The sequence below is a fragment of the Meles meles genome, chromosome 11 (genome assembly GCF_922984935.1).
Source record: "Meles meles chromosome 11, mMelMel3.1 paternal haplotype, whole genome shotgun sequence".
NCBI lineage: Eukaryota > Metazoa > Chordata > Mammalia > Carnivora > Mustelidae > Meles > Meles meles.
This window is the reverse complement of record NC_060076.1, coordinates 37,724,297-37,741,296: the sequence shown is the minus strand read 5'-3', so window position 1 is coordinate 37,741,296 and position 17,000 is coordinate 37,724,297. Positions and strand designations below refer to the sequence as shown.

At 46.6% G+C, this 17,000-nt stretch overlaps 1 protein-coding gene across 4 annotated transcripts in view; it reads right to left on the bottom strand.

The window, feature by feature from the left end:
• FAM219A (family with sequence similarity 219 member A) overlaps positions 1-10,854 on the bottom strand; it is a 52,597-nt gene extending 41,743 nt beyond the window's left edge. For all 4 annotated transcript variants that reach the window (XM_046022481.1, XM_046022482.1, XM_046022483.1 and 1 more), the window contains exon 1: positions 10,473-10,854. In XM_046022481.1, the coding sequence (XP_045878437.1) occupies positions 10,473-10,532 (60 nt within the window). In that variant the 5' untranslated portion in view covers positions 10,533-10,854. The remainder of the gene's footprint in view (positions 1-10,472) is intronic.
• Between the last annotated feature and the right edge of the window lie 6,146 nt (positions 10,855-17,000).

The window sequence follows — 17,000 nt, the reverse complement described above, 5'->3', positions numbered from 1 at the left end:
CTCCCTGTGAAGCTACAGGTAATATTAAGTCTAACTATTTTTCCTTTCTTTTAAAGATTTTTTTTTTATTTTTATTTATTTATTTGACAGCGAGAGACAGGAGATCACAAGTAGGCAGAGAGGCAGGCAGAGAGAGAGAGAGGGAAGCAGGCTCCCCGCCGAGCAGAGAGCCCGATGTGGGACTCGATCCCAGGACCCTGAGATCATGACCTGAGCCGAAGGCAGCGGCTTAATCCACTGAGCCACCCAGGCGCCCTATTTTTCCTTTCTTAACTCCAGTCCTTTAGGCATTTGAAAACCTGAAAGTGCTTTCCCTTCAACTGTTTTTGATCCCAGGCTAAACAGCCTCAGTTCTACCAACTGTGCTCACATGGTGAGGTTTTGAGTCCTTCCTTCATTTCAGTCACTTCCCTCTTGAATAACAGCATCAGCATAAGAACTTCAGATAGCACTGACCTGTCACCTCCAATGACCTGAAGTCCTAGGGCTTGAATGCAGCTCAACAGCACATTAGCTCTGTTCATGGCTATGTCACATAGCAGACTGACATGAAGTTTTCTGTCCATGTAACTACTAGCTCTCTGAAGGTCTACCCTAGCCTATCCAATCACATAGCCTCACCCAGATTCAAATCCCATATTGCTGAATTCAGCCAGCTACCTCTCTGAGAGTAAGAATCAATTACATACATGTGGAATAGTTTCTAATGAATATGCAACTATGATTTCACTAGCACCAGTGGACCCTTACCTGTATTAGGAGCCAGCCTAGCCCAAGATGTGATTCCAGGTTCTTGCCTTGATTCTACACTGCTAAGGCAAAGGTATGCCCTATTTCAGATGTATCTTGAGTTCAATATGACAATAGGCACACCTATTAAATATGATCATGAAACCTCAACTGATGATAATAGAAGTACAGTATAAATATTATGGATAGTGGCTGCCCCACAGTAATCTGCACTGGTCAGATTGCATGGAGAGGTCTGGTTCCAGGGACGAAAAACTCAAAAAATCCACTAGAGCAGCCAGGATAACTGGAGATTTGAAAACCAGTTTCTGGGAAAATGGCAGAAGGAAAATGCAGGGCTTGCTTAGCCTGGGAGAAAAAGAATGGTAAGACTGTATAGTCCACAGTAGGGCCCTTCTTCTCTAGTAACTGCTGGCTTAAGGGTCTCCTCTTGTAGCCTATTCCTTCTCCTTGATCCTTTAGTCAAGGGCTTATAGTTTCATCTGAAGTGTGGCCAGCCACTTATATGGTACTTATGAGGGCTCTTCCTAAATCTGCCTCTTTTCCCCTCTTACTCGCTCAGCAGAGTCAAGGCTACTTCCTCTTGCCTGGCCTATTTCCAAAGGATTATTAAATTTATATGAAGTCAATACTTCAAAAATCCATGCTGAATACGAGGGTAGGAGAGATCAATTTTCTCCATTCATTTTTTAAAGAGCCATATCATAAGACTCCAGCCCCTCCATGAGATAGATTGCTGAGCTGCTTAATATCTCCAAGATTCCTCCTTTCCTGAGTTCTTTGCTTAGGATAACTATGATGACTCAGGGCTCAGGGCTGCCAGGATGGCAAGCAGGAATGATGAAGACCATAGCACATGTGGAAAATCAACCATGTCACTCTTTCTTACTGAACCAGGACTCTGCCTCAGAATCCACCTTAACACAAACTCCAGGCAGCCACTACTGATCAATGGGCATTGGCATCAAGAGTGAAACCTGCCTATCATTCATGCTTTATATAGCCTATGGAGTAGGGAGTGTAAAATGATGATGTGGGAACGCCTCCTGAACTGCTGCGACCAGGGGGCACATTTAATGGTACTACAGAGAAGTGCTGAGGTAGGTACCACTGTACCTACCCAATCAGGGAATCATTTTTTTCAGTTTAAATCCCAGTTGAGACAGGATTCCTTCTGATGGGAGATTTCCTTCTGATGACTATAATCTTTATATTCTCTCCTGCATAGCAGAACACAAAAGAGCAGAGCACAGCCCACAGCTACAAAGGAGAAACAGAACTGAGGCAAGCAGCAGCCACACAAAGATTCAAAACATAAAGTACTAAATGGGTAAAGTGTACAGTATATGAATTATATCTCAGTATCTCAATGAAGCTGCGATAAGAGGTTAATGGTAAAAATACTGGTTTCACCAGACCAACATTTAGTAGATGGACATGAAAGGAAGTAAAACCCCTTTAACATTATCATAAGAAAAACTAGGCACTAGGTATTTGCTTTTGCTTTGACCAAAGTTCACTAAGAACTTCCTATTGATGGCAATACTGGACCCTGACACAAAGCAACAGCATTCCATGACAGACTAGCATAGGCAAAGTGGTGTGGATTACAAAAGAGGCTCAAAAGAACTGGAAAGACTATAAATCTAGACTGAATCAGAAGAAAGGCTAATTTATTTTATTTTATTTTTAAAGATTTTATTTATTTGACAGACAGAGATCACAAGTAGGCAGAGAGGCAGGCAGAGAGAGAGAGGAGGAAGCAGGCTCCCCGCTGAGCAGAGAGACTGATGTGGGGCTCGATCCCAGGACCCTGGGATCACAACCTGAGCCAAAGGCAGAGGCTTAACCCACTGAGCTACCCAGGTGCCCCATTAATAAAGATTTTATTTATTTATTTGAGAGAGAAAGAGACAGCAGGGGGGAGCAGCAGAGGGGAAGGGAGAGGGAGAGGGTAAGAATCTCAAGCACACTGGGCACTGAGCATGGAGTCCCATGTGGGGCTTGATCTCACGACACTGACATTATGACCTAAGCTGAAACCAAGAGTTAGATGCTTAACTGATTGAGCCATGTGGATGCCCTGAGAGGCTTATTTCTAAGACAGCATTTCCCAAAGAATATTCCATAAGCCACATTCGTTCTGTAAGATGTTAATGGATGTAACACGAAAAAAGGTCCCATAGTTACACAAGCCTGTGAAACACTGGGTTAAACAAAGCTGGGGAAGTTTCTTAATGCAGGACTTCTCAGTGCCTTTAAAACACCAGTTAACACTGTGATGAAACAGAGTGTGTAGTGTTTCCCCAAAGGAATTTGTCTATAGATCATTTTTATTCCCCCATAAACTATCTCAAAGGATCAATGTTTCTAAGAATTATACCAAAGGGCTAGTGCTAAGTCCTTTGGTATAATTAGCTAAGGCTAATTATACCAAAGAAATGCTGGCCTAAGCCATGACTGGCTGATGGCTTCACCAATTCCTTTATAAGGATAAAATTGGAAATTAATATGGGGAACTATAAATCACTTATAACTTGTACATAATTATGTTTAAGTTAACTACATATTTAAATGCACACGGTTCTCACTCCAAGATTTAGATGCAGTTAATTCAATAAATCTTAGTTTAAGTACCCCTTCAGATATGGTTTTAAATAGATAGGGTAGACTCTGGTTATGACAGTCAAGAGTCTGGTGATGAAAACTGGGAAAACCAGGCCAGGTACCACAGTAGCCGGGCTCATTTCCACCTGGGTGTGGCCTTTTGTCATAGTTCCACTCCTCGGAGCTAGAATGGTCAAACATCCTTTGTGGCCATTAGTTCCATCTTATGCACACACATACATCATCATCATCACAGAAACTTAAAATTGACCCTCAAAAACCACAACCAACTAATCCTCAATTTGACATCACTGAATAATAACAACAACAAATCCAAGTACAGATCTGCTTGAACTGGCTCCTAAGAAGGTAAGACCTAGAGTGAACTCCTCCTGGCTCCCATCTCCAAGTCCCCCAGGCCAGACCTCCGGGGTCTCCTTTCTAGTGGACTTCCCCACTCCACAGTCCCTTTCTAGAGCCCAGGAGTTCACTTGGCTTCCCCACAGTGAAGCCTTTGGGTCATGTGCCAATTTCTGAACTCCAGAGCAGAACTAGATCCAAAGCTGGTCTCAGCTCTGCCTCCTTCCTTCCTTCCTTTCTCTGGCTCAGATGGCCATATTCCCACTGGAGTCTCCCTAGGAAACAATGACTTGAGAGCTTTTTTAGCCACGCCTCTTGCTTTCTTCAGCCAGCATCTCTGGGTATCTGCTGTTAGCCTGATTCTCCTCTTCCTGTCCCCTTTAAGTCTCCCTGTACCAGTTCTCCCAGGGTCTGTCTACTGGAAGGCATGAAGCAGCTAAGCCTAAGAAGCTGAGTCTCCTATATCCTTCCTAGACACAAGGCTCTATCTGCCCTTTCAAGGAGGGGAGAGAGTCCCTGGGGTGAATCAGATTTAAGTGAAGAAGGCTCTCATTTCCATTTCTTTTTCTTTCTTCCTTAAACATTTACTTATTTATTTGAGAGAGAGTGTGTATACGTGCATGTGGGGGCAAAGGGAGAGGGATTGAGACTCTCAAGCAGATTCTACACTGAACACAGAGCCCAACACAGGGCTCAATCTCCCGACCCTGAGATCATGACCTGAGCTGAAATCAAGAGTTGGACGCTTAACTGATTGAACCACCCAGGCACCCCTCTGTTTTCCATTTCTTTTCACTCTGAGCGATAGTCAGTCAAAGGCAGCAGGCAGCTGGGGGCTGAAAATGATTCAGCCTGACACCCAGCTACCCATCAAAGCACCTGCCTACAGAGACTACACTTGGATCCTTGAAGACAACAAATCACCTCTGAGCAATCTCACTCCAGAAGCATGCCCCCTTGGCATACCTTGCCTGGAAGACAGCAGCCTGGAAACTGCTTTTACCCCAAGTACAGAGAAGGCAAGTATGTGTCCTTTTCCATTCTGACTCTTGGAGGTGAGGCACTAACTCACACATCTGTTCTAAAAGAAATCAGTGAGGGGCGCCCGGGTGACTCAGTCGGTTAAATATCTGGCTCTTGCTTTCGGCTGTGGTTGGGATCTCGAGGTCCTGGAACTGAGCCTTGTGTTGGGCTCCACACGGGGTCTGTTTCTTCTGCTCCTCCCTCCACGCCCTTTCTCTCTCAAATAAATAAATGAATCAAATCTTTAAAGAAAAAAAAAATAAAAGAAATCAGTACAAGAGCCCAGCTCAACCAATTAGAGAGAAAACCATTATAAGCTTAACCAGGCCAGGCTAGAAACTGCAACATAAAACACTCTAACCCAACAAAGGATTTTATTTTTCCTTCATCAGACTGCTGCTGGGAAACAACAACAACAACACACCATGGATCCCTGCTGCCACCAATTCGCTTGCATTCATCAGAGCAGGTTTCAGGGGGAAAGTAGTCACTGGCAGGTGAGTACATTTCTCAGTATCCTTTTTGAGGCTGTTGGGGATGCTGGCCTGGAAAGTCTTTGGCTTTCCAGGACTCCAGGGTCCCTCATAACCCCAAGAATGCAGTTTCAACAGCAGAGCAAGGAAAAACAGCAGCTTTCTCCCATATAAGCAGTCCCTGAAGCCCGAGACGTACACAGACACCCCTCAATTTCCTGGCGGTGGTGATAGTGCATCTTGCCTCCCAGATATTCATGCTAAAAACCTGGGACTCATCCTTGACTCCCTTGACACATCCTTGGCCTCCAAACAGGTACCATATCCTACTTATTTCACTTTATCCGTAACTGTATATGGGTCCCTCCTCTCTTGCTGCTTTAGTGTAGGCTTTCATCAGCTCATGCCTGGATTTGTACTGCACCACCTCCATTGTAGTTTCCCAGCCTCCAATATCACCTTTCCCATCTCTCATCCACTCCTGGAGTGATAGTCCTAAACTCAAAGTTGATCATGTTATTCCTCTAATTAAATGCGTCATTCATTCAAATGCGCCCTTTTGTTTCTTCCTCCATGCTTCTGGCAGGAATGCTTGCCTTCACCTCACCTTGTTGGTCTGCCAAGCAGCTAGTCTTCTAAGCACCCGTTTAGCAGTGACTCCTCTATGAAGCCTTCCCTGATCACTTGATAAGAGTGCTTTCTGTTTTCCTTTGGCCCTGCCTGACCTGGTTCTTACTTCGTGCAGTGCTCACTGCCTGCAGTACCTCAATCCATCTTGACTGTGTATCCCTGAAGCGAGCACGATTCTGTGTTATTAAGCCTGGCACCACATCTGGCAGAAAGTAGGTTCTTCAGGTTTGTTGATTAAAGAGAGGAGTAGTAAAGGAAAAGGGGGAGATCTGAGCTAACCTGATCCTCACTTTGCAATACAGGAAAAGAGGGAAGGATGTGCCTCTTCCCAGAACCTGGGAAATACTACTGGGTCATAAGCCACATGGACCCGCTAGGAGAATCTACCCTTAAACTGAAAAATCACTGGACTACAAGAAGGCAACATAAGGCTCCCAGGCCACAAAATACACATGGGTCAATTTTTTACAGTGGTTTCCTGCTATCTTTACAAAGTTCTCTCCACTACTTTTAGGAGCTGCTATGGCCTACTCACTGAATTACTGTCTTGACCATCCCCATCTCTGAGTGTCAAGAGGCAGGAGTCTGAGTCTGAGGCATCTTTCCAAACTCATGTGGTCAAAGGGTCAAAATTTCAGCATTCCTCATCTTTTACCAAGGGAAGTGTCACTATTTCCCAGGAGCACCCTCCATGGATTTCCACTATTTCCTGACATATATCTAGACGCTTCCCATAGCTGTTTGAGCCCATCCTTTTCCTGGTCACCTATTAGAGAAATCTCACTTGTCTCTATCCTTAAAGTACCCGGAAATGAGCATATGCTCATGAACTAAACAAATGAGTTAACAGATAATATGGGTTTCAGGGAGGACATCCTAGTAATTCTTTCAGGTGCACAGAGACCCCATCTGGTGCCATACGCTTTTTTTCCCCCTTCGTGATCTCTTAGGTCTCTTGAGAACGCAGGAGGTAAGATTTTTCCCTGACATAATTAAGTTCTTAAAAGCACTATTTGTTTTTTGTTTGTTTGTTTGTTTTGTTTTCTTTCTTTTTTTTTTTTTGCAACAAATCTCTTCCTCTCTAATTGCAGCCAAAGAGAAGACATAGACTATGAGGCTGCACCAATCAGCCCAACAGACAAATAGGGCCAGAGAGCCTATCCCTGCTGCTCACACAAACAATAGCCCAAATGCAATCCAACTGCTCAACAGAGAGACTTGGACATCTGGGAGCTTCCCTAGATCAGTGAGGTGCATGTGGGGCTTGGACACAGAACTGAGTACAGGGTACGCCCATCCCTGGCAGTGTCTTTGGGAAAATCTGAGTGCTCAGAAACACTCAGAATTGTCTAGGAGATGAACACAGCTGGACTGGAGCACGGGGACTAGGTCTCCAAGAGGAGTTCTCATTCCTTTCATGAGGAGACAGAAAGAGACCCTGGGGAGCTCTCAGTGATAGGCCCAGGCCTGGTTCAGCTGCTGACAGGCAGCCAGGCCAATTAAATAATTGTGATGGGAAAAGAAGGGAAGCCACTCCTTTCAGGCAAACTCCCATCCCAGACAGGAGGCTCCATGCAGCTGTGGCAACAGCAGCAGCAACAGGGCAGGGATCTCTTCCTCTTCCTCCCACTAGCTGAGAACTAATGCTTAAATTAGCACCTTGGAAACACCCAGATCTGCTGGCTGGGCCTTCTCTCCCAGCTCCTGCCACTCCCTTCAGCCTCCTTTTCAAGCTTGAGGTTCTCTTTCAAGTAAATAAGAAAAATAAATAAATAAATAAAAATCTTCTTCCCTAGAAGAGCTTTTGAAGTAAAGAATGCCTTCTGGATTCTTTCCACCACTACCGGCTAGGGAGGGTTATTTAATGATGGTTTCCCAGTGACAGGCCTGCCTCAGGACAGCTCAGTCCTTGTTTCCATTAGGGCTAAAGGAGACAGCCCCACTCTGCCTTCAGAGGGGCTTACATTGAAGGAGTAAGCGTGAACAATAAACTTCTGCCAAACTGTATCTGTGTTGCTAATTACTGTGTCCCCAATACCTCATGTAATATCTGGAACAGAGCAGATACTACATAAATATTTGGTGAATGAATTAGCTAAAATAGTGGTACCAGCTCCCTGTGATGTTCCTTGGAAGACAGAGTGAGGAGCTATTGTTTAAATTTTAAAGAGATAGTTTGTCTTCATTTCCTAAATAACAAAACTGAATCCAGAGAAGAGGAGAGACTTCCTAGAGGTCTCAATAAATAATGGCAAACAATGAAATAGGTCACAGTTGAGTTCAAGACCATAAAAACTTGGGACCCTAGTTTTTATGGTCAACCCAAATACCTCTAAAGAGTCACTTTGTCCTTCTCTTCTGTGGTATACCATTTTGATTCTTTATGCCCTGAAACAAAGGCTCTTTCAGAAACTCCACCCAAGAGTCTGCTGGTCTCAATAATACATGGAGCATTTAATGGGGTCAGGGGATCCAACCTGAGAACAGATTTTAAGAGGCAGAAGTCTATAGGGCGACATCTATGCCCCCAAATGGAGGGATGATTGTATTGCCACTTCCAAAAGGCTCTCATTAACCTCAACAAAGTATTCTCTTGCAGAGAAATGCTCCTTTAGCCTTCAAGAAAAGTGTCTGAAGGCAGTCTTTTCTGATAAGTGCCTTCTTGCATAAGCGTTTCTACTCCAGAGTCACACAGACTAGAAGCACCTCAGGGTCACTATTCACTCAAACTATCATTGAGAACTTCAGGCAATAACAAAGGCACCAAGGACAACTAAGAAGGCCTTGTGACCCCATCCCTTCCCCCCTTTCCTTGGACAACTATTGCCTACCTTCTTAGGAACCCCAGATGGGAGGCAAGAACCAACTCACTGCTTTCTTCTCCTGACTCACTTGGACCTCCTCCTCCTCCTTCAACCACCCTCCTTTTGATTCTTGATTAGATGCTTAGAACTGGAAGGGCAATCTAGTTTGAGAAGCCAGGCTGGAAAGGTACTCCAGAAAGCAATGTTCTCTTAAGCCAGCCTAAAAGTTCTTCAAGTTCATGGGACAGACTTCTTATCAGGATTTTCTGGCCCCCAAATATTCCAGCGATGGCATCAGGCTAGGAAAAAAGTCCATCAGCATCTCTCTCCCCACTTTAATATTGTACACTTCTGTAAAGCTTCTCTGTTTGGGCTTCTAGAACTAAGTAGTCATAAAAAGGGGAAAAGGCCACTTACCTTCTCATAGATGCCTCCTAATAATTCTCTCTAGCACCCCCCAAAAGGTGTGACTTACAGTGGGTCATAGGTCCCTGCCAATGTCTGTTTGATCTGCTGTAATGGGTAGGTTACTTGCTCAGGAAGCTACAAAGCACATCTCCAGCCAGGGCCCAAGAGTGGAACCTATTCCTCACCTCTCTGCCTAAAGTAGAAGGAGGAGCCTTAGGGAGCCCCAGATCTCCCAGCTTTGGAAAGCTCTGTTCCGCTCCAGCAAAGCTCAGAGAATAGGGCATCTAGACCTTCAGGTTCCTGGCCTGCCCTGTCTGCTTCCAGCTCCTCTTCAGGCTCCAAGGAGGAAGGGAGAAAAGTGAACAGAGCAGGGCACTCCCTCCCTTCCCCCTCTCCCTATATCTGCTGGCTAGGCCTCTGCGGCGCCTCTCGCCCTGCTGCCCACCGCCGGGTGTACAAGCCAGTCAGGTAACCCCCTTGAGCGGAGGCCATCGGGCATGGTCTCCCCTAGGGCTGGCCTCGGTCTCCCGCCTCGCCCTCCCCCTTCCATCCCCTCCTTGCCGGCAACGATGACATCATTCCTCCCAGACTCCGGGACCGCGGACAGGCGGCAGGATGGGCGCCCAGCAAAGACTCAGTGCACGTAGGCCGAGGATGCTCGGGGCTCTTCCGAAAGGGTGGCCACAGGCTGCTCCACCGCGACCGCAACCCCGCCCCCTCTCCCGTCGGCTCCCGAGCTCTCTCATCCGCGCCCCTGTTTCTCCACCTTCCCGCTGCTCTCTCTCCTCCGTGACTCCGGCTCTAGCACCCCCTGCCTAAGACTACCTGCGCTCTCCTCAGGAGAGGAATGGAATTCAGGGGTGCTGCACCGACCCCCTGCCTCCACCGGTCCTTGGCCCCGGCCCCGCGTTCCCATCCGTAACCAGCGAACTGGAGGGCCAGGCCCCCTCCTCTTCTGCCGGCCTAATCCCAGTCCCTTTTACCTAATTGATCCTGGCCCACAGGAGGCATCACGGGCCTCCAGGGCTAAGCGGCTCCTCACCTCTCATTCCAGCCCCCTGGAGCTGCCGGCGGCGGTGCCCCACCACAGTTCCCTTTCTTTCCCAGCTAAGGGCCTCCCCTGGCAGTGTGCACCATTGTGCCCCAAACGTTCCATCCGACGGCCTTCCCCGTAGGTCCCTTGGCCTGTCTCTGCTGACGGTGCCCTGAGCCTTTATAGGCCTCTTTGCTGTCACCCGCGTATTCTCCCACGGTTTTCTTGTCCAGCAAGTCCCCCCTCCCGCTGAGATACGATTTCAAGGCTCCCTTTGCCCTATCCCAAGGCGCCCCCTCCGCAGTCACCAAGGCCTCATTTCCTCCCTCCCCCTCGGGCAGCGTCCCCTCCCGGTCCTGGCCTGCCCGCCGCCCGCCCCCTCACCAGCGGCTGCATCTCCGAGTGCGCGGTGGGCACCTGGAACCGGTCGATCTCCTCCATCATGGTGCCGGCGGGCGAGCGGGCCAGGGGCCGGGCACGGCCAGGGACGCCGACCGGACCGCGCGGGGCGGCGGCCCCAGGAGTCTGGTGGGTGGTGCAAACTAGGCCGCCCGGGACGAGTCGGGCGGGCAAGCGTCTGGGCAGATGGAGGAGTGGGCGCGGGGAGCGAGGTTCGCTGGCTGGCTGAGGCCGGCGTGGCTCCGGGGTCTTGCCTTAGTGCTATCGCGGCTGTGGCCGGGCAGAGCCGCAGGTCTTGCCTCGCCTCCTCCTCCGCCGCCGCCTCCTGTCAGCAGCTCAGCCACTGCGGTGACTCTGCAACTCCACTTCCGGGTCCGGGACACCGCCTGAACCTGCATTATTCATGAGGAGGCAGTGCCTGGATGCTCCAGCCCCTCCCACATGCGGGAGTTCTAATGAGCGCTGCTGCCGGTCGTTTTATTCCTGAGGGGGCGGGTCTTAGTGGAGCCGGAGGTTCCCTGCGCGCCCAGCCCCGCCTCTCCCTCGAGCCGGGAGGGGGCGTCAGAGGCGCCTGCGCCTTGGCTAACGGTTGGTTGCTTGGCAACCGCGTCAGGGAGGAGTCGAGTCTATACTGCAAGGGCGCGGGGACCCACAACGACGGCTGTCCCCAAAGAACCCCTGCGACTGGGAATTGAATTGAAAAAGAATCCAGATTTTCTGTGCGTGATTGAGGGGACAAACTCCTTGTCCTCAGGCAAGAGAGCATTTTGTAGGTGTTCCAAGTGTTGAGGTGTTTTCTGCTTCTTCAAGATGCCCCAGAGACAGCCGCCTCGTAGGCAGGTAACACAGACCCTGACTGCTCTCTCCCAATGACCTCTGACCTTCACCACCAATGACCACTGATCATACTTATACTGATCCTTCATCTTCTTTTCCCTGTTGACCTTTAACCTTCTATCTCCCTGTGACCCCTGGCCTGTGCTCCCACTGACCTCTAACCCTGTCCTTTCTCCCTCTAATCCTAGCTTCCACTCCCACACTGCCCCGACCCACTGTTTCCTACTCCCCTTCCACTTGTCCTCACCTCACCTTTCCATTCCCACTCTCCACTCATACCACAGACTCTCCTGACCAGTCTATCCTCTTTACCCCTAGCCCCCCTAGGGGTAATGCAGCCCGCATTCCCCTCACATTCTTGTCCCAAAGAAATTCTTTTTCCTGCCATTTGCTGTATGCCTGGTGCTGGGCTAGGTGGGGACCCAGGCCTTTGAAAGCCCACAGAAGAAGTGCAAAGGAATTGTACAGCAGACACAGAACAGATTATAAACAGGAGTTTGGTTTAGATTTTCTGTGCTAGGCCACTTGTCAAGAGAGAGAGGTCAGGTAAAGAGGAAGAGGAGAGAGACGTTCTTCCCATTTTTGCCTGTCCCCCTACCTCACATACTTGCACACACCAAACATTGGCCTCTGACTGTTTCTGGAGCGTCATATATCCTTCTCCTGTGAGCCCCTGGGCCACTCCTGTGACTCATTCAGCCATGTGAACTTTGGGTCCTTGTTGCCACCTGGCCAGATATCATTCCTTCTCACAGGAAACCCAAGAGTTAACCCCTTCACCCACCAAGTACAGAGTTCTACTTTCCTCCCCAGCATAACTCTGGAAGGTGAAGTAAGGCCCGGCTTCTCAAGGATCCCTCTGTGGTTGCCACTCAGTCCTTTAAGAATTCGTTTTTTCTAAACCCGTTATGAGTATCACCTTGGGACTAATATGTAGTTTCTGGCTCTGCGAAGCAGGACTTCTATTTATTTATTCTAAATTTCCCTCACTCAGATCTAGGTATTTTGAGGTTTGGAGAGCAAACCTGTGTCCATGATGTTTGTGACTGTCCATATTTTGATCTGCCCTTCTCCGTATTAGCCTTTGCTACTTAGCTTCTTTCACCTGGCCTTCCATAGCAGGTGGACTCATCTTTCTTAGATCTCTGTAACCATGAGGAGGCTGCTATTCCTGTACGGCCATGCCCTAGTTTTATGTTGGGATTGAGCTGTGTTTTGAAGCTCATGTATTGTGCTTGGGCCTACTGACTTCAATTTACATGAAGTTTGTTTTAAATTCAGCATTACTGATATCTGGTTCATATTCAATAAAATGAATATTTTAATTGTACATTTTGACAAGTTTTGAAAAATTGATACAGTTGTGAACCACCACCACAACTGAGATATAGGACACTTCCTTTACCCCTAAAATTTCCTTGTGCCTCATCCCAGTCGGTTCTCCCCACATCCCCATACCCAGGTAACCACTGCTTTCTGTCACTGCAGATTATATCGGTCTTTTCTAGCACTTATAGTTTGAACACGCTTGGGGTCAATTTCTCCAGCCCGTTAGGGGAGACATTAGAGGCTAGTTTCACTGAAAGCAGAGAGGGGACAGCAGACAGGAAGCAGAGAAACCTGGGTCAATTGACGCTGTATAGATCAGCACTGCCCCCTGGAGGGAAGGGTTGTTTTAATACTGTGTCAGTATTGTTATATGGGGTGTGAGAAAAGGATGGGTTGTGCCTGATTGTATTCTTCAGTCTCTTGTCTCAATGAACAGCAATCTGGGTCAATGGTGATCTGGGTGTGGAACAGTCTGAAGAGGTTTGAGAAGTTGGGCCTTTCCTCTGGGAACTCGGTCCAGTGGGGGAGACAGAACACAAGCATACAAAGGTAAAAGAGGATAGGATCCTTGGGATTGGCAGGAAAAGAGATATGTAGGTTAGGGTCACAGAAGAGCTTCAGGGAGGAGGTATCAATGGCTTAGATGCCTGCAGTGGAAAGGGAAGGTCAGGATTGAGCTTGTTAGGGGACAGAGAAGAGTTTAACTCCATTCTTCATGTCACTCCACTGACCAGACTTTTCAATGGCTCCCTCTTGCTCTCAGGATAAAGTCCCAAAGTCAGACTTGTTTTGTATGGCCTGCAAGGCCTAGCATGGTCTAGCCTTGCTATCAACCCTACTTCAAATGCCACCATTGTTCTGTGAAAACTCCACAGAGCCAGCACACTGAACTGCCCTCACTTCCTGGAAAGTGACATCCACATACTCCTCTTTCCTAGGCCTTTGAAACTGCCATTTTCTCTACCTGCTTGGTATAATCATTTCTCTCTGCTGCCACCAGTTCTATGCTACTCTGCCTCAAATCTCTTCATTTCCTGGCCATACATCAGGTCTCAGCTTGGCTGTCATATTCTATAGAATTTAAGTCCCTTTTCTGGAGGCAGGATAGGGTGATAGCCCCCCGAGACTATAAACTCAATGATAGCAAGGATGTCTATCTCATCCTCTGAACCTAGCACAATGTCTGGAATATATTAAATTTTGAAAATGAATTGAATGTGAGTACTGAATGCCTGGTGCTGTTCTTTAGAAGTTTTGATCTGAGTGTGTTTGAAAGATAGGAAGGGGTAAGCTTGGGATGAAGAGACTAGTGGGGAGTCCTAACAAGAAAATGTCACTGTAGAAGCATGTTTTCCCAGGCTCATGTTTATATCTGCTTTGGCAGTAGGGCTATGAATGATCCAGATTCGGGTCACAGGTACCCATGGTTTAAGAGCTGGGCATTAGAGATTTAAGAGGTCAACAATTCTGATGATACCGTCGTTCTCATTCCACGATTATTCGCTGGTCACATATTATATGCCAGAGACTGTTCTAGGTATTGGTGATATAGCAACAACCAAAACAACCCAAAGTCCCTGTTCTCATGGAGCCTATCTTTTAGTGGGAGGTAAATTGTCAATAAGTAAATAAGTAAAATATATGGTTAATCAGATAGTGATAGATGTCAAGTATTAAAATAGAGCAGGGAAGTAGAATAGGAAGTTCAGGGAAGCAGAAGATTATGATTTAAATATAGTCATCAGAGAAGGCCTCACAAAGATGGCATTTGAGAAAGACCTGAAGGGAATGAAAGAGCCTCCAGACAGCGGGTATAGCAAGTGTAAAGTTCCTAAGACGGAAGTTTACTATACATGTTCTGAATCAGCAAGGAAGGGAAGGCGAGAAGTGACAGGTCGAGAGGTGAAACCCTTTACTCCATAGGGTTAATCAAACAACCCATGGCATATTAAATTGGTTGTGATAGAATTCCATGAATCATAATTTGTAATTAAAATGCATGAACGTCAGGCACCATAAACCATGACCAGCTCAAAACATCACCCGCCCCAATAACGAAGTGTCCTTCCTGAAAATGTTGAGAATTCCAACTGGCCGCATGTATGTGGGCAGGAGGAGTTTTGCAACGTTGCCAAACATTGCCTGGCAGCCAGACTTCTTAGTAGAGAACTGAATTAGAGTCTTCTGTGAACTCCAGTTAAAAGCTAATTTTAGTTTATGACTAACAAATTTTAGTACTTCTTTATAACTCAGTTAGTTACCATAAAAAAAAAAAAATCAGTCTGGAGTTTTGCATCATTTGCCTGTGAGAGCCAAAGAAAAGACTTGCATTTCTGGATCATTTTATGGTCTCTGCATAGGCCCCTCATGGACAGTACTTTTCAAACTGATGATCTTGATGAGGGGTGACTAGGGTAGGGGAGAATTGGCAAGAATACATGCAAGGCCAAAAAAGAGTCTTAGGTGATTCAGAGATTTTTGGTCTGGTGACAGTCTAGCATCCATAGCTGGAAGGACAAAAGGAGGTGAGCAGAATCTAAGAGCAACTGAAGTGTTTCTATGTGTTCAAAGTAAGGTATCCATGCTCTTATGACCCTTCTCCTCAGTGTCACCCTTACACCTTTTATTTTCTTCAAGCCCTAGATATGATCCTTTGCCCCTTTATCTCCTAAATATCTCCCAAATCAAACCCCTTTTTTCATATTCCCCACCACCTCCTTAGCCCAGCCTACATCATCTCTCACCCAGAGTGCTGCAAATCCTTGTAACTGGGATTTCCCTCATCCACTCCTGTCCCTTCTAATCCATTCTCTACAACTGCATCAAGGGAATTTTTTCAGCTGTCAATTTGATTATGTCATTCCCACTCAGGACCTTTCAGTGACTTCCCACTGCTCTTAGTTAGGATAGGGACAAATTTTTTAGATAACCCTTCAGGGGTCTATATGGGCTAAGGCCCATTTGGAGCTCTAAGCCTTAACTTTTATTACTTTCCCCCTATTAGTGCTATACTTTACTTCTGTGTACTTCTTTCTGGAACACTCTTTAAACCTTCCCTCACACATGTACTCCTAAGATTTCAGCCCAGTCATCGGTCTCCACAACCTGCCCCAATGTTGCTGCCCAGCTAATGAAGATAGGGTTGTTTCCTCTACTATGTAGTAATATACCTTTTTTTTTTAAATTTTGTTTATTTATTTGACACAGAGAGAAAGAGATCACAAGTAGGCAGAAAGGCAGGCGGGGGGGGGGGGGGTAGAGAAACAGTCTCCAGGCTGAGCAGAAAGCCCCATGTGGGGCTTGATCTCAGGACCCTGAGATCATGACCTGAGCTGAAGACAGAGGCTTAACCTACTGAGTCACCCAGGCACCCCTATAGTAATATATCTTGATCCTTTCTTGATCCTTCCTTCCTTAGCCTGCATCCTAGTATGTACTTACTCACTTGTTTGTGTAAGTATTTGATTATTCTGTGTCTCTTCTATTAGACTGTGAGCTCCTTGAGAGTAGGACCTTTGGATGTTTTTGCTCACATCTGTTCTCAAGTTCCTAACACAGTGGCCATCACATCAGAAGCTCTCAATAAATGATTATTTAGTGAACGATAGAGTGTGATTGGGAAGTAGCAAAGGGTGTTATGAAAGCATGTAGTAGGATATCCTAACTTCTGGGGAAATGAGGGACAACTTCCAGGTGGAGCACTGTGATTTAACGTTTGGACAAAGGAAGGAGTTCAAAATACAGGATGAGAAGAAATGACCAGAGAAGTTAGAAGACAACACAGAACAGAAGACATACAAGAACATACATAGAAGATAACAAAGAAGAATAATGTCCTAAAGAAGAGTGTGTTTAGAGTGAATTTACAGTGTGTATAGTGAGTTTACAGTGTTTATAGAGTATGTGGTCAACTGTGTCGCATGCTGCTAAGGGGTTAGTGAAGATGAGAACTAGACATAGCCATTAGGTTTAATAATTAGGAAGTCATTGGGAACCTTGGAAAGAATAATTTTCAAGGTAAAAGCCAGACTGCACTGAGCTAAGAAGACAATAAAGACTATGTAGACAAGGATTTTTTTTTTCTTTGTAGGGATGGAAGTAAGATTTGAATATGTTAAATGCTGAGGGGAAGGACCCTGGCATAAAGAAGAAGAAGGTAGAGATAGGAGACATAAAATATTGACTAGAGCCAAGTCCCTGAGGAGGTGAGAGTGGATTAGTTGTAGGACAGGAGACAGAACACTGTAACAGGAGAAAAGAAAGGAGGAAGGGATGGATGCAGATGATGATAGTTTAGAGGCTTAGGGGCACGAAATTGAGAGAATTTTCTCTTCTCTTCCCCTAGTA